We start from the raw sequence: 24,648 nt of genomic DNA, 5'->3' as shown, positions 1-24,648 counted from the left end.
GCCCTTTAATACCCAATATTTTCTCTCCATTAAGGCATTTCAACACTTCAGTGAAGTCACCTTTCAATCTTCTTTTGATAAGCTAAACAGGTTGAGCTCTTTCAATAGCTCACTAGAAGGCATTTTTCTCCAGCCCTCAGAACATTTGGTGGCTCTTTGCTGCCCCAGCTCCAATTTCTAGGACCATCTTTTTCAAAGGAGGACACCAGGACTGGAGGCAGTATTCCAATAGCAGTCTCACTGCTGCTGTGTCACCTCCCTATCCTACTCACGGCTCTGCTCCTTCGTCTACTGATGGCTTTAGCCCTGTTCACCACAGCATCACACTGGGAGCTCATGTTGAGTGGCTTCTCCACTCTGGCCCCTAAACCTTTTCAGAGTCACTGCTTTCCTGGATCCACGGCCCCATTCTGGAGGTGTGGCCAGCGTGCCTTGTTGCCACGGATAGGACCTTGCATTGGGCTCTGCTCAAACTTGTTTTCTTTGAATGGGTCCAGCTGGCCGAATGAGCCAGATCGCTCTGTATCACTGCCCTCTCCCCATCGGGAATTACCACTCTGCCTGTATTTTGTCACCCCCCAATCTTATCCGCAGTGATCGTATGTTTTCTCCCAATTCATTGATAACAATTATTTTAAAAAATTAGTCCTTGAGAGCTTCTTCAGACCCTTAGTACCCAGGACCTGCTCCCCACAGCACAGTGAGAAAGGCCGTCCAGCCCTGCTTGTACATACGGGATAAGCACAAAACAAACACACTTTAGGAGCTGTGTTGTCCATAGGCTCTGAACAACATGTGGGGGTCAGCAGACTACAAATGCACGACAGACCTGTAGTGTAGACAGGTCCCAACTGTGTCTCGGTTTCCCACCCTGCTCTAAGTTTAGTCACAGCCGCCATGTCTTTTCCCCCGTGTCCCTTAACCTCACGTCACTGCAGAAGAGAGATTTTCTGGTAGCCAGCTGGCTCTCCTGCATGTGGATGTCGTTCCAAAAGATGTGCTCTGGCTCAGTCCCATGCTATGGTTGGCTGAAGGAACCACTTGGTCACATTCTAGGCCCTGAGTTATACAGGAGGGGCGACTAGATGCACATAATGGTCCTTTCTGACCTGAACCTCTATCAATCGCTACATTTTCTGCTGCTAGGAAGAGAACTCTGGACCTATTTTCTCTCATTCACTTTCAGTTGGAATAATTTCAATCCAGGCCAAAGGATTTCCTCTTCCATTGTGTCTTCAGCACCTTTGGGAGCAACCAGTTACCGTTACCCACAGGTTTCCAGTTTCAACCTGTGCTCAGCCAGGAGAGAGACCCCAAGGGAAGCAGGCATGGGAGGGGCTTGGAGCGTCCTTTAAAGGTCAGGGACAAGCTGGGAAGGGGCCAGGCTGAGCACTAAGGACCAGGCCCTAGGAGGGAAAGACAAGGCAGTTTAGGAGATGGGGCAGATAGTCCAGTTGGTTTTGGCTCCCAGGACCAGACACCCAGAGGTGAAGGTGGTTGTCGGGGCTTCTGTCCTTCTTCCCCAGTGTAGATTTGATAGTGGAGAAGACTGATGCCGTAAGGGGGAAGTGAGTTACCCCAAGGTCACCCAGTGAGTTTATATCACGAATGCATACTCGGAAGGATCCAATAGAAACATGGATTTTCCAGTCTCTTCTTTCTAGGAGTCCCCAGGGCTAAGGTAAAACCCCTGCTGCCCCTCCCCATTCTGCTCACCTCCAAGATGTGCTGGAGTTTGTCTGTGCTGGGGGGTGCTGTCAGCAGGATCGAGACCTCGTCATCCATGTTCTCCGGGCAGGCCTTGCTCAGAGCCTGCCAGCGGAGGGAGACCAGGGGTCAGGATTATGGAACCTGGGGTGACACCTGCCAGGATGACAGCAGGCTCTGTAGTCCTTGCCCAGAGCAGCTCTCTGCAGAGGGCCTGGTGCACAGCAGTGTAGGGAACAGCCAAGCTGCTAGGGATGGGAGCTGGGCTTCCTGGCAGAGTCCAGCACCCAAAGCCCAGCATCTGCAAGGAAGGGATTCCCCACAGAGGGGCAACATCATCTCCCACACACAGGGAGTCTCCCCCTGACACTTGATTCATCCTATGGCCTGTTCCCATCTCTGCCCACCACACTCCCAACTCAGCAGCTCCAGCTACCGAAGGGAGCACGAACCAGAGGCCTTCCTGCTCCTGGGACAGAGGAGTAGGTTGATGATCTACCTGGATGTGAGCGTTGGCCTTCCCCATGCCCAGGGTCTATACTCCATTCAGGGCAGCGCACAGGAACTGCGATTCCTATTCTGGATCTAGTGGCAGCTTCAGTTTGCTGGCAGGAGACTGTACATGAGACCTTGCAGTTGCGGGGGTGACACAGGCACTAACATGTGCATGGGAGTTTGAGCAACAGGGCAGAGGCCTGTTTGGGGCAAGGAGGGCAGGGATTTGGGAAGCAAGAGCAGAGGATCAAACCCTTTCTTAATGTGGGTCGGGATGATCCCCATTTCAAAGATGGAGAAAGTGAGGCACCAGGTGGGAGAGTGACCTGGACAGGATCACGTTACCGCTCAGTGGCAGGACTGCAAACAACCCGTTCCCCGATCTCCTCACTGGACGCTGCTGCCCCTCCTGTATGACCCCTCCAGCCATCCTCTCCCACAGGCCATCCCCACCACTCTCCAATACCAGGCTGTTTCCACAATGGAAGCAGGCTTGTAACAGAGTTCACTCACCGATAGGTGCCCCTTCCTTCAAGGCCTGGGGTCACAGATTTCTTGGGCTAGCACGCCCGCCAGCAGGTTTTTGGCTGGGAACTCAGCCCTTCGGCCAGGCGACCATCTTTTAGTCCACTCCTTCCTGGGTCGCGCTCATCCCAAACGAAAAGTCAAAAAATGTCTTTAACTGAAACAAGATCCTCTGTCCCTTGGGGGCTTTTCCTCAGCCTGACTTTGGCTCGGCCTGCCCTTACTGGCCTTAGTAGCCCTTTCTATGGCCCTGTACATCCCCCTCCTTAGAGACCGTGGGAGAACCAGTCCTACCCTGGATTCTAGGTTCTGCCCCAAGGCCCTGTACCGAACAGCTAGGCCTGCTCCTGTACCTTTGTTGCGGTTTCCCCTGGTTTCCCCTCAGCTGGAGCTCACTCTGTAATCCATTTGGCCTAGCTCCAGGCTTTATAGCCCACCGGCCAAGCCCCCCGTTATATACCCTCCTCCTTAGAACCTGGCCCACACGGGGGCAAGTTCTATTCTTCTCCAAACTTCATCCCTCGTCATCTCATCGCTGTCACCGGCTGCGCGCTTGTACAGCCTGTGCGCAGTGTCTGCAGCTCCACTGCCAGCTCGCTCGGGGCAAACCTTCTCTTCTGCAGTATCCCGACGCTCTTCCTGCAGCCACTCAGTCTCATGAACAGCTGCTTGCAGAGCCTCTTCTGAAGCCTTTAGCGTCTTCTGTTGCCTTTTTGCTACTGCCGCTGCATCTGCCAAAACCTTTTCGGTCAGGGTCTGAGAACCCACCATGGACTGCTCCACCCTTGTGTTTGTCCCTCCTCCAGTCTGCTTCATCTCTGGGCCAATCATTTCGTCCTTCATCTCCCTGCAGCACCCGACAGGGTGTGTTGGTGGAGGGTCTGCAAGGTCCATGGCCACCCCAGCCACCTCCACCTTGCCTGCCTCATGGGGGTTTGTGTCAGAGGACACCTTCTCCTTTCTTTCTAACTTCTTAGGGCCCTGGCCCCTCGTTCAGCCACTCAGCAATTTCCTAAGCAGGCCGTGTCTTTTGATATGGCCTGCTTCTCTGCCCCCAAAACAAAGAACTCTTGCTCCCATCTTGGCATTAGGCCACGCTTGTACACTTTCTCATGCCCTTTCTCCCCATTTCACACCTGGATTCCAGAGGGGCTGAGTACGCACAGGCTCCTCTGCCTGGAACTGGAGTTTTCTCGTTCTGGTGACTCTGACATTCAGGCCCTTCATCATCAGAGGCTGACAGGTGTGGTGAGGGAGCTGGAGAAACCCCACTGCTGAGCGGAAGGGGGTCAAAGCGTTGGGATTCTGGGAGCTGATGGCTTCGTTTGCCCTGCTGCAGGAAGTGGGGCTGGAGACCGGAGATGCCATGTGAACGAGACTACCTGATGCTCTCTTTATGCCCGAGGGGCCGGAGCCTCCTACTGGAAACGCTCTCAGGAGTCCAGGTTCCAGGACGTCTCTGGGGAGCCTCTTCTTAGGAACAAAACCAGGGTGGCACGATGATGGAGGCGTCGCTCTCCCAGAGCTGGGAGCCAGGGACAGGGGAAGCTCCCAGCCAGGCTGTGCATCGAGGATCCCATTTCTCCCCCAAGAGACCCACATGCCCCAAGGAGTAAGTGGCTCTTACCTCCATGAGAGAGCAGGGTCTCCCATCTAATCCTCTCTGACCCCCAGCATTGCTTGCTTGGATGGGACGAGGTGACCTGTCCCCACTGCTCCCTGACGGGGCTCAGCTGCAGGCTGCGCCCATCTGGGAGGCTGTGCCAGATCCCAGGGCCTGGCAGACAGCTGGGAATGAGGCTCCGATTCATTTCACACCCAGAGACCCCATAGAAGGGCCAAGGGGAGAATAAAGGGCAGGAGGTGAAGCTAGCCCTGAGCCTCTGTCCCACCCCCACCTCCTCAAAAGTGGAGCTTTCCGAGCTTCAGTGGGGCTAGGGGTGGGTCCCTGACACAACGGCCTTTCTGCACCATATGGGGCAGGCAGAGCTCTGCCTAGGCACAGGGGGAATGGGATGGGGGTAGATCAAGGATTTCTGTGAGTGCCAGGGGGCTCCATTTCCCCTTCCACTAGCGCCCCATTTACAGAGAGCCAGAGCAGTACCTGCAGCAGAGAGCGGGAGTTGCTGGTGGCCTCAGAGGCACAGGCCCTGCAGCGCCTCGGGCACCTGGCGCAAGTGCCGCATGATACGGAGCTGGCGCATCACATTGGCCGTAACGTCCTCCTGCTGCAAGGGAACGAGAACCTGTCTGAGACTCAGACGCCTCCGAGGAATCAGGGGGGATTAACGGCCCCTGGAACCAGCAGCATTTCCACCCAGCCCCTGCCCACCTCTGAGGGATGGATTTCCCCTCCTGACCCCCAGGATGGAGTCTTGTTGTCCTTCCTAGTGACCTCCAGTGGCAACCCCCCTCCTTGTACGGGGAGCTCCTGCCACCTCCCCCTCAGTGCCCCTGACAGCTGTTCCACCTCCAATCCACAGCTCAAGTTCTCAGACCCCTCTCCTCCAGCCCCACCGAGGTTGGGTAGGGAGGGGACTGTAGCGGGGGGGCAGGAGGGATTCTGGCAGCAGTGAAGTGGGATGTGGGGAGGTTGAGACCTTTCCCCAAGTCACCCCAGCCACTAATGCTGAAGCTGCAGGATGGCAGCCCTGGTGAATGGGACGGATCGGCAGCCCCTGCTGACTGACTCCTCCTGTTCTCTCCAGCAGGGCCGGCTTTAGGAAGGGCGGGGCCCAATTCAAACATTTTTGTTGGGGCCCCGGCAGGGATGACTAACAAAAAAAGTAATGTAAAAAAAAGCCTTTCATTTCTTCCATGTATTATTTACTTTCCATAACTATATAAATAATAAAATTATATATTATGTACATTGCATCATATATGCTGTTGATCGGTTATTAATGAGCTCCGTTTCACGTGTGTGGGTCCCCGCCACTCCCTGGGGGTGTGCTAGGGTGACCAGATGTCCTGATTTTATAGGGACAGTCCCGATTTTTGGGTCTTTTTCTTATAGGATCCTATTATCCCCCACCCCCTGTCCCGATTTTTCACACTTGCTGTCTGGTCACGCTAGTGGTGTGCACATGTGTGGGTCCCAGCTGCTCCCTGCCCCCCTCATTGAAGCAGGTGTGCAGGGTTACTGCCCTGGGAACTGCAGGGCACCAGTGGACATGGGGCTGTCTGGAGGCAGGGCAGGGGCTCACTGGAGGTAGGGTCTGGCTGCAGGCAGGGCAAGGGGTGTGGGGCTGGTTGGAGACAGGGGTGTGTGGGGCTGGCTGGCTTTGGGCAGGGCCGCAGGGGGGTGCGGCAGGGGTTGCCTGGAGACAGGGCAGGGGATGCGGCAGAGGCTGGCTATGGGCAGGGGGTGCAGGGCTGGCTGCAGGCAGGGCAGGGGGGCGGGGCTTGTGCAGGCAGAACGGGGGGGCGAGGCTGGAGGTAGGGCAGGGGTGCAGCAGGGGCTGGCTGTGTTCAGGGGGTGCAGGGCTGGCTGGAGACGGGGCTGGCCGCGGGCAGGGTGTGCGGGGCTGGTGCGGGGATGGGGTGCAGCAGAGGCAGCTGGAACCCCGGCCCTTTAAATAGCCCCCGAGTCTCCCGCTATCCCAGGGCTCTGGGGGCTATTTAAAGAGCCCAGGGCTCCCCTGCTTCTACCGCCCCGGCCCTTTAAATAGCCGCGGGAGCCCTGGGGAAGCAGCGGGGCTCCAGTGGCTATTTAAAGGGCTGGGGCGGTAGAGGCAGCGGAAGCCCCGGACTTTTTAAATAGCCCCCAGAGCCCCACAGCCCTACCCCAGGGCTCCAGTAATGGGGGTCTGGCTCTTGCCGGTACACCGTACCGGGGCTGGGCCCGATTCAGGGGAATTGGTTGAATTGGCCTAAAGCCGGCCCTGGTGGGGGTATGGCCACAGAGCCGCAGGGAGGGGAACCCTGAGGTGTGGGGGCTGGGTGGGTACTGGGAGTTCCTCCTGAAGGGACGGGGGTTGGCCAAGGTCACTCAGCCCCGGGGTGTGGGAGGGGAACTGGCTGAGGGCACTCAGAGCTCCAGGAAGTGTGGGGGGGGGGGGCTGAGGGGAGGGCCTGGCCAGGGGCACTCAGAGTTCGGGGGGCGGGCTGTCCGGGGGGGCACTCACAGCCCCAGGAGGTGGGTGGGGGAGGGGCACACAGGATTTCAGGAATTCCCTGGCAGTGAAGAGCTGCTGGCGGCAGGGAGGAGCCAGCCGTGACAATCCCCACTTGGGATCCCTGGCTGGGCTAGTGGCTATGGGGGCCCGTGGCCAAGCTGCAGCGGAAGGTGACCTGAAGGAAATGCCTCGGCCTCCTGCTAGGAAGGGCCTGGGCCAGACAATGACCCACCGCGCAGTGTCCCAGCTCCCTGCCCCACACCTGCGTGGCACGGCCCCTCCTCTGTAGGGAGGTTGGCATGTACCTTAGTGCTGCTTCCTCCATCCCCAAAGGCCTCTCCCAGCCAGTCTCTGGTAACCCCTGCCGTTCAATACACACATTACCCTGCTGTGACATACCCAGGTTGGGGGGGGGGACCCCTCGGGGATGGGGGGGCTGTCACACAGCTGGGCAATTTAACCCAGCTGGGCCGGGTTGACTGTCTCCCTGGAGCTGGGGTCTCAGCCCAGGTGTCTCTCTGCCCTTCCCCCCAGTCGCCCCCGGGCGAGGTGGGAGTGCCCCATGTTGCGTTCCAGCCCCACATTCGCACCCACAAGTGCTGGTGGGTTCCAATCCCAGCTGAACACGCCCACCCGGCCCTAGTGCAGAGCAGAAGGGCCCAGCGCTGCCCCACAGACCCTCTGGCTCTCCGAGCCCGCTCTTACCCATCACCGCAGCACGTCTGGCTCAGGCTAAACGCTGCTGCTCTGTGCAGAGGGGCTGGCACTTCTCGCTCCTGCCGTACGAGGGGCAGGTGCTGGCTACCGACTGCTCTCCCTAACCCCCGCCCTGCTGCGCTCTGGGGATGCTGCCCTGCTGTGGAGCTCTCAGGTGTCTTGAACTGGAATTTGTTTGGAGAGAAACTGCTAAGGAGCCTTATCAGCCCCGAACAGAGAGTACCTGGGAGCCAGCCTGGGTCAGGCGGGTCTGGTACAGCCTCCCCCCAGATAAGGCTCTTCCCTGGACCTGCCACTGTAGTGAGTCGGTGTGGCTCCCCTCCTGCCCAGAAGAGGGAGCCCACGTGCAGGCACCAGAGTGGATGGAGCCACCGCCACCTGTCCCCGCCCCCCGGAAGTCAAGGGGCGGGACAGGAAGTATAAAGGCCGGCCGCCAGAGCTCAGTTCGTGGCCAGCCACCACTGGGAGCAGACGTGTGGCCGGGAGCTCCTGACCAGGAGACCTCGACCCTAAGTGGCCTGAGCTACCCCGGGCACGCTACGAGGAGGAGCCGCCGGAGCCCGTCCGCTTCTGTCGCTGGGAGGATCCCTGGGAGCCCCCCCCCCCACTAAACCTGAGGGCGAGACCGCACAAGGACCCCTCCGCCCTGTGACAATGCGGTTCTGGCGGAACCCAACTGAGAGTGCCAACTCAGGACAAATTGCTCAAATAGGGCAGTTACAGCCCAAGGCTGGGGTTTTTTCCACCTCTAAGGCAAACCAAACCAGCCAGACTAAGAAGACTTCAGTCTCACTCCACTGGCTAACTGCAAGTCTCACAAGCAATCTCCTTAGACACTCCAGTTTCCCAGTATTACCACCAGTACCACTCGTTATGGGGACAAATGGTTATGAAAACCAATACCCCAGTAAAAGAAAAAGGTTCTCCTGATCCCAAAGGACCAAGCCCCAGACCCAGGTCAATATACAAATCAGATCTTACCCACAAATCACGCTGTTGCCAATCCTTTAGAATCTAAAATCTAAAGGTTTATTCATAAAAGGAAAAAGATAGAGATGAGAGTTAGAATTGGTTAAATGGAATCAATTACATACAGTAATGGCAAAGTTCTTGGTTCAGGCTTGCAGCAGCGATGGAATAAACTGCAGGTTCAAATCAAGTCTCTGGATTACATCCCCCGCTGGGATGGGTCCTCAGTCCTTTGTTCAAAGCTTCAGCTTGTAGCAAAGTTCCTCCAGAGGTATGAAGCAGGATTGAAGACAAGATGGAGATGAGGCATCAGCCTTATATAGTCTTTTCCAGGTGTAAGAACACCTCTTTGTTCTTACTGTGGAAAATTACAGCAAAATGGAGTCTGGAGTCACATGGGCCAGTCCCTGCATACTTTGCTGAGTTACAAGGCGTATCTGCCTTCTCTCAATGAGTCCATTGTATAGCTGATGGTCCTTAATGGGCCATCAAGCAGGCTAGGCAGAGCTTATCTCAGCTTGTCTGGGATGTCACCCAGAAGCATAGCATAAGTTTGAAATACAGACAGTATAGAGCCAATATTCATAACTTCAACTACAAAAGTGATACACACATATAGACAGCATAATCATAACCAGTAAACCATAACCTTGTCTTAGACACCCCATTTGACCCCCTTTATACAAGATTTGCATGCCACTACAGGACCTTGGTTGCAACAATGATCTATATGGTCCCAGATTATATCAATAACGTCACACGCCCCTGCTGCTACCCGGAGGAGCCGCCCGAGTGCCGTTGGCCTGACTTCCCGGCAGAGCTACCGGACCTGCCACCGAGCCCTGGCCGAGAGGAGCCCATGCAGATGGACTGGCCCGAGCCCGGCGCGACGAACGAGGTAGGCTTTGAGGGGGATCGTGGAAGTAGCCCGGGGGTAGCCGACCCCGGTCTGACTGCAAACGAATGTGAGCCGATGTCAGTGTGTTGCGGTCTGGATACCCCACTGACCAGCAGCGGCAGTAACCGCTGCTAGGGCCCCGGGCTGGATGCTGCCCTGCTGTGGAGCTCTCAGGTGTCTTGAACTGGAATTTGTTTGGAGAGAAACTGCTAAGGAGCCTTATCAGCCCCGAGCAGAGAGCCTGCCTGGATCGGGCGGGTCTGGTACAGCCTCCCCCCAGATAAGGCTCTTCCCTGAACCTGCCACCCATTGGAATCTGGAACGATTCCCTCCGAGGTAACACCCGGGGCAGCCAGGGCAGGGCAGGGCACGGCCTGCTCCCCTGGAGCGTTAGGGCTTTCAGGAATCAGAGGTGTCAGAGAGCAGGTTGTGATTGTACGTTAAAGCAGCGAAGAAAGTTGGGGGGGCAGAGGAATTGGGTGCTGTGGCCCCCCCATGCCTGGGGCCTATTTGAAAGGCAGCTGTCACATTGTCCCCTTTATCGGGAGTGCCCACTACACCCATCTCATGCAGTCCTCGGCACGAGAAGGGGGAGCATGTTCCCAGCTGAACGGCGTTCGTCCAGGACTCACCGACCCCTATTCCAGGATCGGGGAGTGACCTGAGAGAGAGGTCACCATGTAGCCTGCAATTATCAGTGGCTTCTGGATTCCTCTGGGAAAGGGTTAACCAGGGGCTTAGTTTAGTCCACACTTGGCTTTCTCGGCAGTGCTGGACTCTGGTGGCAGGGAGGGGTCCAGCTCGCACCCTTTTACCTGGCAGGGAAAGTGACCTAAAGGTTAGGATGTTCTCACAGGCTATCGTAGTTACTGGGACCTTGGCAGGGAGGATTGGTGGCTTGTGGGGCATCGGATACCTCCCCTCCTCCTAGAGCTGTGCAGTAACCAGAACATTACCCCCGCGAGGAGAGGGTTTCGGGGACCCTGGGATCTTGGGAGCCAGGGCTTCTCTGAGCAGCCTGGAAGCCCAGGCCCCCCATCAGCCTGTCAAGCAGGTGGGCAGGCGGGCGAGCTGGCAGGGAGCCAAGCAGCTTTCCGTGCGAAACCTGCCTGCTTTCTGTCGGAAGGTTTGTCCAAATCGACGTGTTCCCACGAAACGTTTGGATTTTGACAAGCTGGCAATTTCTGATGGAAAAACGGTTCCACTGGCAAATTCTGACCAGCGCCTCTCCTGACCGCACAGCTCCCTGCATCTTTGCTGAGCGTGGAATCCGAATGGACTTGACACAGGTGGTTGTGCCCTGGGATGCCATCTCAGCCCAGCTCCCCCAGTGCTCCGGCGCTCACATTCTCCTAGTGGTGACGTCTGACCCTGGGGAGATGAAAGGCCTCTGCAGGTTGTTTCCTGCAGTGTGAGCTTTGGCTGCAGGCTTCTGTCCCCAGCCATGGCACGAAGGAATCTGTCTAGCCAGGCTGGGCGTCCTCCCTCATCTGTGGTCAGAGGTCACACGGGCCCTTCCAGTGACCAGGTGGCAGCATCTGGCCCTGGGAAAACAGACATCTGCTGTGTGCTCACCCCAGAGATTTCTTTCTTTCTGAAAACTGAAGAGGCCTCTCTCCTGTAGCCTCAGCAGAGGCTGGGAGGAGGCCAGCAGGCCCGGTGGCCCCCTGCAGACTGGGGGAGGCCCTGACCAGTAGCTCTAAAGGCCAGAAGACCCCACAGGACAGGTGGGGAACGGGACTGTGACATTATGTTGCTGTTCCATGGTTCCTTTCTCCTCAGCTGAAGAAGAAACTGAGCCCTGAAGCAAGGCAGCAGACTGGCTTGTCCGTGCGGTGACCCAGTATTCACCAGATGGGGGAGAAGGAACAGTGAGGCTGGTGGGTTCCTTCTTCTAAAAAGAAAACAAATCAGAGCATGTTTTTACATCCAGCTTTTGACTCCCCGGCCAACGGGTGTGATCATCCCAGGTAGAAAAGTCAGCCTGTAATGCCCGGCTCCTGCTGGCTGCTCCGATGGAGACTCCACTTCCCCTCTCCTCCCCGTAAGGCAGGGGAACTGCCAGCCACTGCCTGGTACTGTCTGCACCCAGCAGCAACACTCCTCTGCCTCCCGCCGCCCTCTCCTCTGCTGAGGTCCCCCGTGCCCTGCCCTGGCACCCTCTCTGCTATGGGGTCAGACACGCGGGGAGAGCAGGGCAGGTCTGTGCCCTCAGCCCTGGGGCTCTCGCACAGAGCTCTGCCCTCAGGCCCAGCCCTGAACATCACGGCGTCAGAGGAGCTTCTCCCACTATCACGGCAGCTCCTCCTGTTGGTGCCCAAAGCCCGGGACTCGTACTCAGCCCCTGAGAGCAGGGCCGGCTCCAGGCACCAGCCGACCAAGCACGTGGTTGGGGTGGCATCTGGTAAGGGGCTGCCAATCTTGGGGTGGTGGGGTTTTTTTGGAGGGAGGGAGTTTGGTCGCTGGGGGTGGGGTGGGTTGTTTTTGTTTCATCGGCTGGGCGCATGGGGGACACTGGGGGGTGGGATTTGGCAGCAGTGCTCCGGGGGGTGTGTGTGGCGGCACGGCGGGGCGCTCCGCGGGGGCGGGGGCGCTGTTTGGCAGCGTGGCTCGGCGGTGGGGTGTTTGGCGGCGCGGCGCTTGGCGGGAGATGTGTGTGGCGGTGGGAGGGTTCAGCAGCACGGCGCGGCGCTCTGCGGGGGGGGGTGTTTGGCGGCGCTCGGTTGGGGGGTTCGACGGCACACCATTTGGCGGCGCTCTGCGGGTGGGGGTGTTCGGCTCTGCGGCGCTCCGCGGGGGGCTGGGGGAGTCGGCGGCGCTCCGCGGGGGGGGGGTGTTTGGCGGCGCTCTGCGGGAGGGGGGTGTTTGGATACGTGGCGCTCCTCGGGGGGCTGAGGGGTTCGGCGGTGTGGCGCTTCGTGGGGGTGGGGTGTGTTCGGCAGCGTTTTGCGGGGGGGGGGGGTGTTTGGCTACGCAGCGCTCTGCGGAGGTGGGGTGGTGTTGCGGTGCTGAGGGCGTGTGTTATGGCGGCGCTATGGAGGGCGGCACTCTTTTTTTTTGCTTGGGGCGGCAAAAAAATTAGAGCCAGCCCTGCCTGAGAGTTGGGAACGTTGCAGCACAGCCCAGCCCCGGCTGCTGGGAGAGGAAGGTCACCCCACCGCCCTGGCTGGGAGAGCTGCCATGATCCCCCCATCTGCCAGCCCCAGCACTGTCCTCTGCGCACAAACCCTAGCCTCTCCACTGCCCCCAACATCTCCCTGAGCCTCCCTCCTGCCTCCCTTAGCCTCTTTCCTGTCCCCATCCCCCTGTACCCCCCTCAGCCTCCCTCGGCTCCCCACACCCCGGCCCCCTTAACCTTCCCCCACATTCTTCTGCCCCCTGCCCCCACATGCCCCTGCACCTCCCTCAGCCGCTCTTATATCCCATATGATCACCTACAACCCCCTCAGCCTCCCCTCTGCCCCATCCCCATGCCCCCCTCAGCCTTCCCCCTGCCACCCATACTCCCTGGCCCCCTCAGCCTTCTCCCTGCCCCCCACACCCACTACCCCTGTCAGCGTTCCCCCTGCACACTCTGTCTCCCTCATGCCCATATCCCTCTGTCCCCCTCAGCCTGCCCCCTATCCCTGCCCCCACATCCCCCTGCAACCCGCTCAGCCTTCCCCCCACATCCCCTCACAGTCCCCATGCGCTGTCCAGGCCCTGAACCATGGCCTCAGCCAGTCTGCCTGTGGGCTCGGCTTCAGCCTCCTGGAGCCCAGCGGGAGGTGGCAGCCAGCGTCAGGAGGGCAGCCTGCCTGCCACATGCAGACAGAGCGTGGGGACGGGGCGGCCCTCGCGCAGGCCTCAGCCCCGCTGGCAGCAGTGGGAGATGGCGCCATTTTGATGAAGGGACAATTGGCGCCTTTGGCCACGTTTCCATGGGACAGGTGAGAAGCCCCCACAATCCCGAGTCACAATCAGAGCGTGAGGGCGGCCGCGCTGCTGCCCCTGTTGTGCATGGGGTCGTCCCAGCACGCCCAGCTGATGGGGGTGATCCTGTCACGGAGTGTGGGGGGACTCAGGGTCCTGCACCCCCGGCTTCCTGCGATTCACCATGACGCTCATCCAGCCAGTAAAGCAGAAGGTTTATTTAGACGACAGGGACACAGTTCAAGACAGGTCCCGCAGGCACAGAAAACAGGACCCCCTCAGTTAGGTCCATCTTGGGGTCCTCGGGCACCCCAGCCCCCTTGGGAGGTCAGAGCCCTGTCTGCCTCCCAGCCATTCCACCAGCCAGCTCCTGAAACTCTCCCTTCAGGGACCCCTCCCACAGCCTTTGTTCAGTTTCCCGGGCCAAGGTGTCACCTGGCCTCTAACCCCTTCCTGGGTTCTCATGTTACATGCTCAGGTATTCTCCCGTCAGTCTCCCATCCCCCAATGCAGACTATCCCAGCCACACTCCCCTGTCAGCATTCAAAGACCACAGTAAGAACAGTCCCAGTTCGTCACAGATGCGTAGCCAGAATCAGCCAGAATCCACTGGAAGCTGCTTTACCAGTTTGTTGGGGCAGCCAGACTTATGGGGCCGGCTGCAGCTGGCATTTGGGGTGTGCGGGTGCGGGGGGAGGAGGCAGCATGAATTGCATGTGGGAGATTCATTCGTTGTTTGTGTGACAGCACAAACTCCCCCTCATCCCAAAACCTGGTCCTCAAATGAGCAGACTGGAGCACATCACACTAAGCCAACTGGTCCCACGTGCAACAAAATAAACAGGTCCCATCTCGTGTCCTTTGTTGCACATTTCGATGGCGTGTGCCAGGTGCTGGCAGGTTGCAGGGTCGAGAAGCGTGCATGCGGGTGAACCGCCTGGGTGCTCTTTTCCAGAACTATACGGACGTGGAGCTGTTCCCTCTAATGCACCAGTTCCTGCCCCCTGTATCCCAGCCAGAGAGCTGGGACACAGAGAGCAGCTGCCTTGACAGTCGCTGAATGAATCCAGTTTGATCCTCTTCCCTGTGGGACAGATGCAGCAGCGTTCTGCACAACCCCCATTCCTGCCATCTCCTCTGGCTTGATCCTCTCCATTTAGTGCGTCCTTCGTCTGGAAGGCCGATGATACGGTAATGCCGCAGAGTTCCACTGATAAATTAAATCCCTGGCTCACACCTGCCCGGCTTCAGAAACGTTGGCATTCTCGGTGAGGAGGGAGGGAGCCCAAGAAATCTGGTATCTGTGGTAAATAAAGAATGGGCAGACGTTACGGTGGGGGCTCCCTCCCTGCCCACAGGCCAGGCTTGAGGCCAGCGGTTGAGAAAGCAAGATAAGCTGGGTGTGGAGTGGCGCTTTCCCCATAAAGGCATGGAGCCCCGGCTCTGGTTTCTGATGTGGAAGTGGGGGACGCTTCAAGTTGCTAACTCGCCCGCTCAGCTGCAGTGTCGGGATGGGTGAGTTTTATTGAAATGCCCAGTTTTTCACACAGCCTGGAGATGTAGGGCCAGAGCCTGGTGGTGGGCACCAGAGCCCCAGGCGGTGTGGGCACGTGGGGGAGGTGCAGTGGCAGGGCATGCTATGTGGCCCCTGTGGGACACCATGTGCCCTGAGTGCCCGGGCACAGGAAGGAACGTGCCCAGACAGACGCAGTAACTACCGCATAGAGAGGGGCAGCCTGCACTCCTCTCAGTGCCGCCCCTCATCCCGGGTAGGTGCACAAGGGGGAGGGGAGCCCTGGTCCATCCTCTGCTTTCCCGACCCTGCCTGGCCGAGGCACAAGGGATGGGGGCGCAGTGAGGTACATGCTGCTTTTCCTTTGAAATGGAGCAGCATTTCCCCCAGCAAGTGCATGCTGCAGCATGAGCCTGGCTAGCTAGGAATCTGGCAGTGCCTTCTGGTGAGTAAAGAGTGCCCCCGGGGCCATGGGGTACCAGGAGCCTGGCGGGGATCCCCTGCCCAGCGCTCTGCTGGACCCTAGGCAGGAATCCTCCCGCCCTGCCCCAGGTACCTTTGGGCATTGGGGCCAAAGTACTTTAGAACACAAAGGAACTAGCATAAACCATGGTTTAAAAATGGGGAAACTGAGGTATGGTGCAGTGTAATGAGTTTTCCAAGGTCACAGGTCGAACTCAGGCCCTCTGTGTCTTAGAATATTACAGTGTGTGAACGGCTGCTAGCTGGTAGCGTCCCCGCTCCTCTGGGGCGTCAGGAGAAGGGGAGGCGTGTTTTCAAGGATGAGTGACTCCAGATTGTTATTTCACTTCAGTTCCAAACATGGTCGTTCTGGCTTGTCAGACTCACTGAAATCCTTCTCCTTTAAAGCTTTAACCCTTTGCCTGCCATGGGGTTACGCCTCTCTCCTCCCTCTCACAAGGATACCTGAGATTGCTGGCAGCGTGTCAGTTACTTGGGCTGTGACATTGTCTGAAGAATTTGGGGTCCTGGCAGCTCCAAAAAGAAGGTGTTTCCAATGAAATCTGTCTGGGGATCATGTCTGGGCAAAGTGTTTCCATTGCAACAGTGTGTTTCGGTGTGTTGTTTACACGGTGTTCTCTCTCCCTCTCTCTAATTCATTTGCACGTTTGTATCACGGTCACTTTTGGGGTTAGTTGTGGACTTTCTAACTTTGCAACACCACATGAATACAATGATGGCTGACAGAAAGCACGGTGCCGGACTCCAGTGCGGCTTTTGCCTGTTCTGGTTTGACACACACACACACACACACACCCTGCCCACCCCACCCCGCCCCACCCCACAAAAAGCTGCCATTTTGCAACTGTCATGGGCCGGCAGCAGCTATAATCAAACTTGGGACCTCTGGAGCTTCACACGTGAGCCTCTGCTGTAGGGTTCTCAACCTATTTCCCATTGGGGGCTGCATATGCCGTGCTCTGTGTTATGTGGGCTGTAGCTACACAAGATGTAATACCAGGGCCGGGATAGATACACCTGGGTGGGAGGGGGTGAATGAGCCGGTTTCTGTCCAAGAGTCTGGATTGCTCTGGGCTGCTGATCCCGGCAAGGTCATTGTGAATCCCTGCGCTGAGTGCTGAAGGTGGCCTGGGAAAAGCATGTGTGGGGAGGGGGAGGGGTGTCTATGTTAATCCCGGCTGAAATAAATGGCCATGCCCTTGCTAGGGCAGCGCTTACAGTGCACCCCTCAGGGACCCGGCTCCATTTTGAACTCTTTTTGGCCAGGACTGTGGCCCCTGGCGACTCTGCCCACTTTAAGCCTGGCCTGAGCTGGGCCCACAGAACAGCTGCAGTGTCAGCAGCGTGTCCCCCTCTGGGCTGCTGGGCTGCAGTGCAGGGGGCAGCATGCCTGGCGTGGGGCACACAGCAGCTCTGTGCCCTGGGCCCCTCTCACCTGGAGCTCATCTGAGGGGGGCAGAGCCCTGCCGGAGGCTGCCCAGCTGCTGTCTCCGGGTGGGTGAGCGGGCACTGCCCTACGGCTGGTGGTAGTGACTGTGGACGGGGGGAGCTGGGACAGAGGGAGTTGCTCCGAGCAGCACTCCCCTTGCAGCGGTGCAGCACGGGGAGAGAGGAGGCAGCTCCTTCCCCACCATAGGGAGCGCTCCAGCCGGCCCTGACCCGCCCGGGACCCGGGAGCCAGGCCATCGGAGCCGCAATCTTTGAATGGTTTTTACCATGCAGCTGGGTCCCAGCTGTGTGCTCATCGGGCCGGCTGTAGAGACAGAGACAGTGTCCGGGCCGGGGTAGAGGTGAATGGTGGGCTTCACCCCATCTCCAGAGACTTGGGCCCACCCCACCCCCCCCATGCTGAGCCCCTTTGAACATCCAGCCATGTCCTGCGGTGCCTACCTGGGAGCTGAGCTCTTCTGAAAATCTGGCCCAGTAGTTGAGCCCTCTGAAAACTCTGGCCTTAGTGTCTAAGGGTAACATTTTCAAGAGTGGCTAAGTCACTTAAGTGCCTAAATCCCAGTGACTTCTAGTGGGATTTAGGCACTTGTGAAACTCTCTCCTGGTCTCATGTCCAGCGGTTTCTGTCCCCTGCAGGGTTCCAGTCCATCTCTCTTGTGCTTCTGTCTGCACTGTCCATGATGGCGCTCCTTTGCGTAGTCCCCGTGCAGGGCAACGGCGCCCTGGCCCACAAGAAGGTCGAGAGGGGTGAGTAGAGAACCCGTCAGAGAGCTTCTATCATCTGCCATATCCGAGATCAGGGCATCGTGGGCCTGATTCTGCTCCTCTCCCCCATGCCGGGGTCACCCCTAGATCCACTTATCCACTGAATGCACCTTCCAGCCCCCCCGCCAGCGCTGGGCCCAAAGAAACGCTGAGTTCTCCGAAGGGATCGCAAGGCCGGCCTGCGCTAGTGAGCCCACTACTCCCATTCGCAGGCCTCCAGCGCCTGGGAATGGGCCAGCCGGGGTGAGGGAGGTGCTGCTCGACTGGCTGTTTGCTTTACACAGCTTCGTTATCCCTTTCTCCGGTAACGGCTGCCAAGCCCCCGGCAGTGACTGAAGAGCGCTGGTGCCAACCGCAGGGCAGCGTGTGGGAACCAGGCACCGCCCCCAAATTGGCTGGGAGTTCTACCCTTCCATCTCACCAACTCCTATACTAGGGCTAGCCCCGGCTAACAGCTGGGGATCTCTCGCTCATGCCTAGAAGCCTTGCCCCCAGAGTCCAGGCAGCAGGGAGAGCCAGTTCCTCCTTGTCAGGGGTTTTCATTCCCTCCTCCCCACACCTCCAGCGGCTCTGGGAGCTGCTCAGGGGCTTGCCCAGGCAGGCCAGGGGCCGAACCAGCTCCAGAGGTGGCCCTGAGCCCCTGCCCCCGCACTGCTCAGCAGCTCCTCCCCCTCGGCTCAGCTATGGGGGAGGGGCACACAGGGGGATTGTCTGGGGGGTAGGGGAGCTGGGGGGCTCAGGCTCGAGGGAGGACCCTGGGGAGGGGAGGGGCAATATAACCACAGTGCTCTCATTCTACCAGGATAGTTTGGGACAATTTCCATCCCAAAGACAAGCCCCTCGATAGGATGTCTGGAATTTTCAAAGGCACCACAGGGAGTTGGGTGCCTAAATCCCACTGAATTCCAATCACAGTCGGGTGTCAAACTCCCTTAGGCTCTTTGAAAACTCCCATTTAAATTGTCACTGATTGGTTTCATAATTGACATTCGCTGAGATGGATCTGGCAGCGTCTCCCCCACCCTCCCCAAACGATTTCTTCAGCAGTACGGCCTCAGGAAGGATACAGAGCCTTGGTTTACACTTGATTCATCTCTTCAAGGTTTCTTCAAAACCAGCAGAGCAAGAAACTATTCTTATTTTATTTTATTGGTAAAATGAAAGTGTAAGATCTGGAGCGGGATTCTGTGGCCAGGAATGGCCGGGGCGGATTCTGTGGCTGTAGTATTGTGAAATACACAGGACCTGCCTCTAAAAACCCAGCCTCCAGTTACCCCAGGCTGATTTGATCGAGCTAGCTAGCGCTCTCTCTCCCCCCCCCACCTGGCCCCTTAACCTGATGTTCGTGGCATTTCAGGGTTCCCCAAAGACTGCAGCAACATTCCCAGGGACAGCCCCAGCGGGGTCCATGTCATCCAGACGGCAGGCTCTCCCCCTCGAGTGGTGTGGTGTGTCATGGACACCGAAGGCAAAGGCTGGACCGTTGTCCAGAGAAATTCTTACAACACAAAGATCACCTGGAAGGAGTCCTGGAGCACCTACAAGTACGGCTTTGGGAACGTGCAGCAGGATTACTGGCCGGGCAACGAGTACCTGTCCCTGCTCACGCGGCAGAACACCTACAAGGTCCGCTTTGTGGTGGAGGACAAATCCAACAACACCCGCTACGCAGAGTACGACATCTTCAGTGTCGAGGATGAGCCCAGCGGGTACCCGCTGAGGCTGGGCAGGTACTCTGAGGATGGCGAGGACTATCTCACCACCTACCACTCCGGCCTGGGGGGCATACACGACAACATGAAGTTCAGCACGACTGACAAGGATCAGGACCAGGCCAGTGGGAATTGCGCAAGTAGCTATGGAGGCTGGTGGTACGACAAGTGTCAGAACGTCCTGCTCAATGGGAAAGGCTACATCTACTGGGCAGGGTTCTGTAAGAGTGGGGAGTGCAAGTCTTCCCTCATCCTGGTTAAGCCAACAGACGTGTGCTGGATCCGGCAGGAGGAGCCCATCCTCCTTGGGAGCCGGCACCGCTGAGACAATATTAGATCAGACACGGCGCGCCATCCCCCACCTAATCAGTGCAGTCCCTGCAATGCCTCCACTCTGCTCACCCCCTTCCCTGTTGGCTTCTGCACGGTAAATCCCCTGGAATAAATGCTGAGAGCCGACCCCGCCGGTGCGTTCGAATGACACGAAAAGTGTGATTGGTGTGTATAACTGGACCCCCGCTTCCACTCTGCCTCGCTGGAAGCCATGTCACTCACTACGACTTTAGACCCACATTAACCTCTGCTTCTCCCAGCCCTGCCCCTGCCCCTTGGCATTAGTGATCAATGAATCATGACACTGGATTTCTAGCAACTGTCATTGAGCATTTAAATGGGGGATGACTCAAAGCCAGGACTTTACATCTGAATCCTGCATGTATTAGCAGTGGTGAGTTTGGGTTCAAAAACCTGGCCTCTGTGTTTTTAATAAATATGGTTATTACATGAGAAAACATGGCAACAGTAATTAGTTGCTGATAAACCACTGAGATTAGATAGACGTGCAATAAAGATATTTGTGTCCCTCTTCAACCCAAGGGGCTAGTCAAAGTTTGGGGCCCTGGGGATGTTCCAGTGGGGAGCAGAAATTGGCAGTGGAGTCTGGTAATTTATTGATGTCTTGTTTATTGACAAGGAACATACAGAGTCCTGCTTCTCCAAACACAGCAGGAACCAACACCAGGGATTAGCCTCCCTGCTCTCAGCTCCAAGCCTCTTTAGCCAGCACCTGGCCCAAAAGCTCTCTATGCTCCTCCCACGATCACACCATGCTCACAGGCTCTGCTCGGCTTTCCTGCTCTGCCTCCGTGTCCTGGCTGCACTGCCCGGCTTGTCTCTGTCACACACGCACCAGCTCAGAAGGATACTCGGTGGCATCCTCTGCCCACCTGGGGCTAGTTTCTGGGCACACGCCATCATGGCTTGTTCTACACAAGGCCCCCTTACCTGTTGCTTCCAGCTGTGTTAAATGAAGAGTGCATCCTCACAGCTGTGTGAATGAGATTTTAACTGCACCCATAACATGGTATAATCCAGCTCCTAGCAGTGTATTTATCTGTCAGGCTGACGTCCTCTGAGCATCTCTGAGCATTTCCTGCCTGTTTGGCTTCAGTCACTTCAATCAAAGTTCATTGTGACCAGATGCTGAACACCATTAATGCTAACAGCCAGGGGCAGGAGCACCCCTCCCCCCGAACAGGGAAAGAACAGGCTAAAGAATAACGCCATGGATTCAAGTCAGCTGGGCCTGATGCAGTTCACCCTCGGGCAGGGCTCCCAAATCGTGGGCTGCAGCCCAAAGATGGGCCATGACGTAGTCCTGACTGGTCCACTGGCAGGGGTGAAGATGGGGGGGAATGTGAAGGGGCATTGCCCTCCCCCCAACTGCATCTTTCCAGTCCCCTCCTGACCATGGCCCTTCAGTGCATCCCCAGGACACAAGGCCCTGTCTAATTGGCATTCCTGACACAGGCTGCGTGGAGAGCGTGCGTAGGGGGGATTTTGGGGGGCAGGTTTGGAAAGAGGGATGTTTTCAGGGGGAGGGAAGCTGGGAGCCGCTGAGGTGCAGCTGGAAGGTTTCCTCCTCCCTCCTCAGCATCTGGGGTGCAGACAGGGGGGAGGGGGTTGCTATTTTGCAGTTGGGAGTATCAGGGACCCCTCCCCCCTGTGCACTAAGCTGTCCCCTCCATCTCAGTTGCTGGTGGTGCAGTGGGGGAGCGGGGGATCCCCCTGCCCAGGGCACTGACCTCTCCCCTTCCCGCCTCCCATCTCCACTGTCCGTGCTGGGAGCCACCCCCACCCCGCACTCTGCCCATTGCAGGCTGCGCTTGGTGCCCTCCCCAGCCACCTATCTGTGGGGTTCCATGCGGAGCAGATAAAGTACACGACCAATGTGGTTGCAAGCTGAATCCAATTCTGTTTATTACAAGCTTTCTTTTATAGTTTTTCTTAACATTGCATAACACAATTAGGCTATAATTACACATCTACGGATTGGACAAGAAGGAGAATCATGTGTTTATCACATGTATAGCCCCACACCAATTGGTTCAACCGCTTCTTACATAAGGCCATGATTTATTACCTTGTTTACCTCATCTTATATAATCCTAGACCACCAGGGGGCCTTACATAAGGCCATGATTATCTTATATAATCCTAGACCACCAGGGGGTCTTACATAAGGCCATGATCATCTTATATAATCCTAGACCACCAGGGGGTCTTACATAAGGCCATGATCATCTTATATAATCCTAGACCACCAGGGGGCCTTACATAAGGCCACGATTTATTACCTTGTTTACCTCATCTTATATAATCCCTAGACCACCAGGGGGGCCTTACATAAGGCCATGATTTATTACCTTGCAAGTGTCCCATCGTGACCCTTACCTCCTCATGGAACTTTCCATTAGGTTGGTGTAGGGATGATACATCCCCACACATCCCCCCTTTTCCTTAAATAAGGAAACGTAATATTACGTAAATGCCCATGAAAACCATTGGGGTGTAAATAAGGATAGCCAATAAGACATGTTCTAAAGGGATCCGATGGGGTGGCCATGGACAAGCAAAAAGGGCTTTTTGGCCAGTCTGGTTCGCCCAGGTGATCCAAACCTTTTGTCGTGGGTTAACAAAAGGTACAGAGTTTGGACATACAAAGACCCCTGCTCCTAGAATAAGGAGTCCGAACAAACAGAAGTACAGCATTATTAGGTGTTTAGGCTGTGACAAACAACAAGTGCAAGTCCGGTGCCGCGGGGTCGTCGTTTGGCTTCTGCATGGCGGCGTGGTGTTTGGGTAGCATTTGCCGGAGGGATCTTTTCCAGTGGTTTTTTCCTATATGTCCTTTTAAAGTTAGATAAGCCTGGCTCCGCCATTCTTTTTAACCTATTTTGCAACTGCTTACCCTGCCCCGGGAACTCCGCCCGGAACTTTGGGGTACAAACATTATTGGTGACAGGAAAGCCGGGCTGGTTCAGGGCTCGCAATGTGTGGGACTGCGGGGGATGGCTTTCACCGGCCAAATGGGACAACTGATTCAGCATGTCCTGTAGCTGAAGGCCCTGTTTGTACATTTCCGCCCGAAATTCTTGTAACTTATCCCCTTCTGGGCTCGAGACCTTCATTTTATTCGTGGGGTCGTCCGGTAACGGGACGATACTAGGATTAACTTTGGGTGCACTGGGGATTAGTGGTGTGATAGTGTCCTCACCCGCAAAGAACTCACGGGCTCCCACCAGCAACACATAAGGTGGCTTCTCTTTTGACCGAAAGAGGTCATTAATGGCCGACTGGACCTCGGCTTTTGCCGCAAGCGTCTCTATCAGTTTCTTAGATTTGCATCATATTTGGCTCAATGACATGGCCTCCTTGTTGCCGTGAGAGACCGACTTCCAGAGGTCAGAGCCTGGACTTTTCCAGACTGCCTTATTAAAGACAGTATCAGGAGTAACAAAAAACCTGCGTCTCTGCCCCCATTTTAACAAACGGGACAACGCGTCAGAGGGAAGCTTCTCTCCCCGCTTTTCAGCGATGCGTAATAAAAAATCATGTACCGTCTCCTCCTCTGCAGACAAAGCAGAGCCCATTTTATTAAATGCAGCCGCTTACCTGTGAGCTCACGAACGTCTCTCTCGGACGACCAGGAGCCGGTATCCTCCGGTACCTCCTGCTGCGGCTGCCACCTCCGCCTTTTCTCACTGAACGCTTTAGTCGGCTGTGAGCTCATGAACGTCTCTCTCGGACGACCAGGAGCCGGTATCCTCCGGTACCTCCTGCCTCGGCTGCCACCTCCGCCTTTTCTCACCGAATGCTTCAGTTTTTGGTCGTGCTCCAGTTGACACTGAGCTTGGCAAACCATCTAAATCTTGGTAGCCTGCCCTCTTATTTCCACAGATTCCCTTTCTTTGATGATCTTTGTGAAGAAGGCCTGTCTCCACCTTAACAGGGCACGGCTGTTTGCGCTTTTTGGTAGAAGGAGTGCTGGAAGGAGAAGAGCCAGCACTGAGAGCCTCTTTAATATCTAAATTTAATTGTTCCAGTTTCTTCATGAGAGATGACATAGAGTCTGACCACTCAGATTCTTTTTCTGGTTGGATCTGCTTTCTCTTTGCTCAGCTTTTGAGACAACACCTGTTGGGTCTACTGTTTGAGAACATTGATCCCTGCTCCACTGGCGGCTGTGTCTAGTATGATCTCTGCTAGCTCACTCTGGGCAAAGTCCTGGCTGCCTTGATGTCCAAGCCGAATCACGTCGGGGTCACCATTTGTGGGGTCCCATGCGGAGCAGATAAAGTACACGACCAATGTGGTTGCAAGCTGAATCCAATTCTGTTTATTACAAGCTTTCTTTTATAGTTTTTCTTAACATTGCATAACACAATTAGGCTATAATCACACATTTACGGATTGGACAAGAAGGAGAATCATGTGTTTATCACATGTACAGCCCCACACCAATTGGTTCAACCGCTTCTTACATAAGGCCATGATTTATTACCTTGTTTACCTCATCTTATATAATCCTAGACCACCAGGGGGCCTTACATAAGGCCATAATCATTTTATATAATCCTAGACCACCAGGGGGTCTTACATAAGGCCATGATCATCTTATATAATCCTAGACCACCAGGGGGGCCTTACATAAGGCCATGATCATCTTATATAATCCTAGACCACCAGGGGGGCCTTACATAAGGCCATGATTTATTACCTTGCAAGTGTCCCATTGTGACCCTTACCTCCTCATGAAACTTTCCATTAGGTTGGTGTAGGGATAATACATCCCCACACCTATCCCTCGCCAGGCTGGAGCATGACGCTGCAAGCGGGGACATCCTCAGCCTGTCCCGGGCAGCCAGCTCGCTCAGCCGTTTTGCTGCCTGGGGGCTCCCTGCCAAACCCAGGGTTCCCCTGCACCATTCCCCCCAACTTGGGGTCCCACCCACACCCCAACTCCCCCCGGAACATGGCTACCCCTCCCCTTCCAAAACAACCTGAACTCTTCATACGCCACAGCCCACCCCCGCCCCTGCCCAT

General features: G+C 56.5%; 1 protein-coding gene across 1 annotated transcript; it reads left to right on the top strand.

The window, feature by feature from the left end:
- The first annotated feature begins 14,697 nt into the window (after positions 1 to 14,697).
- LOC135972312 (fibrinogen-like protein 1-like protein) lies at positions 14,698 to 21,098 on the top strand. Its single transcript, XM_065549849.1, has 3 exons — positions 14,698 to 14,856; positions 17,423 to 17,533; positions 18,909 to 21,098. The coding sequence occupies exons 1-3, from the start codon at positions 14,853 to 14,855 to the stop codon at positions 19,586 to 19,588; spliced, it is 795 nt and encodes a 264-aa protein (XP_065405921.1). The 5' UTR covers positions 14,698 to 14,852; the 3' UTR covers positions 19,589 to 21,098.
- Positions 21,099 to 24,648: the final 3,550 nt, after the last annotated feature.

The sequence above is a fragment of the Chrysemys picta genome, chromosome 6 (assembly GCF_011386835.1).
Source record: "Chrysemys picta bellii isolate R12L10 chromosome 6, ASM1138683v2, whole genome shotgun sequence".
NCBI lineage: Eukaryota > Metazoa > Chordata > Testudines > Emydidae > Chrysemys > Chrysemys picta.
The sequence above is the reverse complement of the archived record's forward strand: the minus strand, read 5'-3'. Positions and strand labels throughout refer to the sequence as shown.

Bases quoted from the DNA above. Each gene is read 5' to 3' on its own strand.
- LOC135972312 (XM_065549849.1), top strand. The intron at 17,534-18,908 runs GTGAGTAGAGAA...GTGGCATTTCAG, and splicing joins CCACAAGAAGGTCGAGAGGG to GGTTCCCCAAAGACTGCAGC.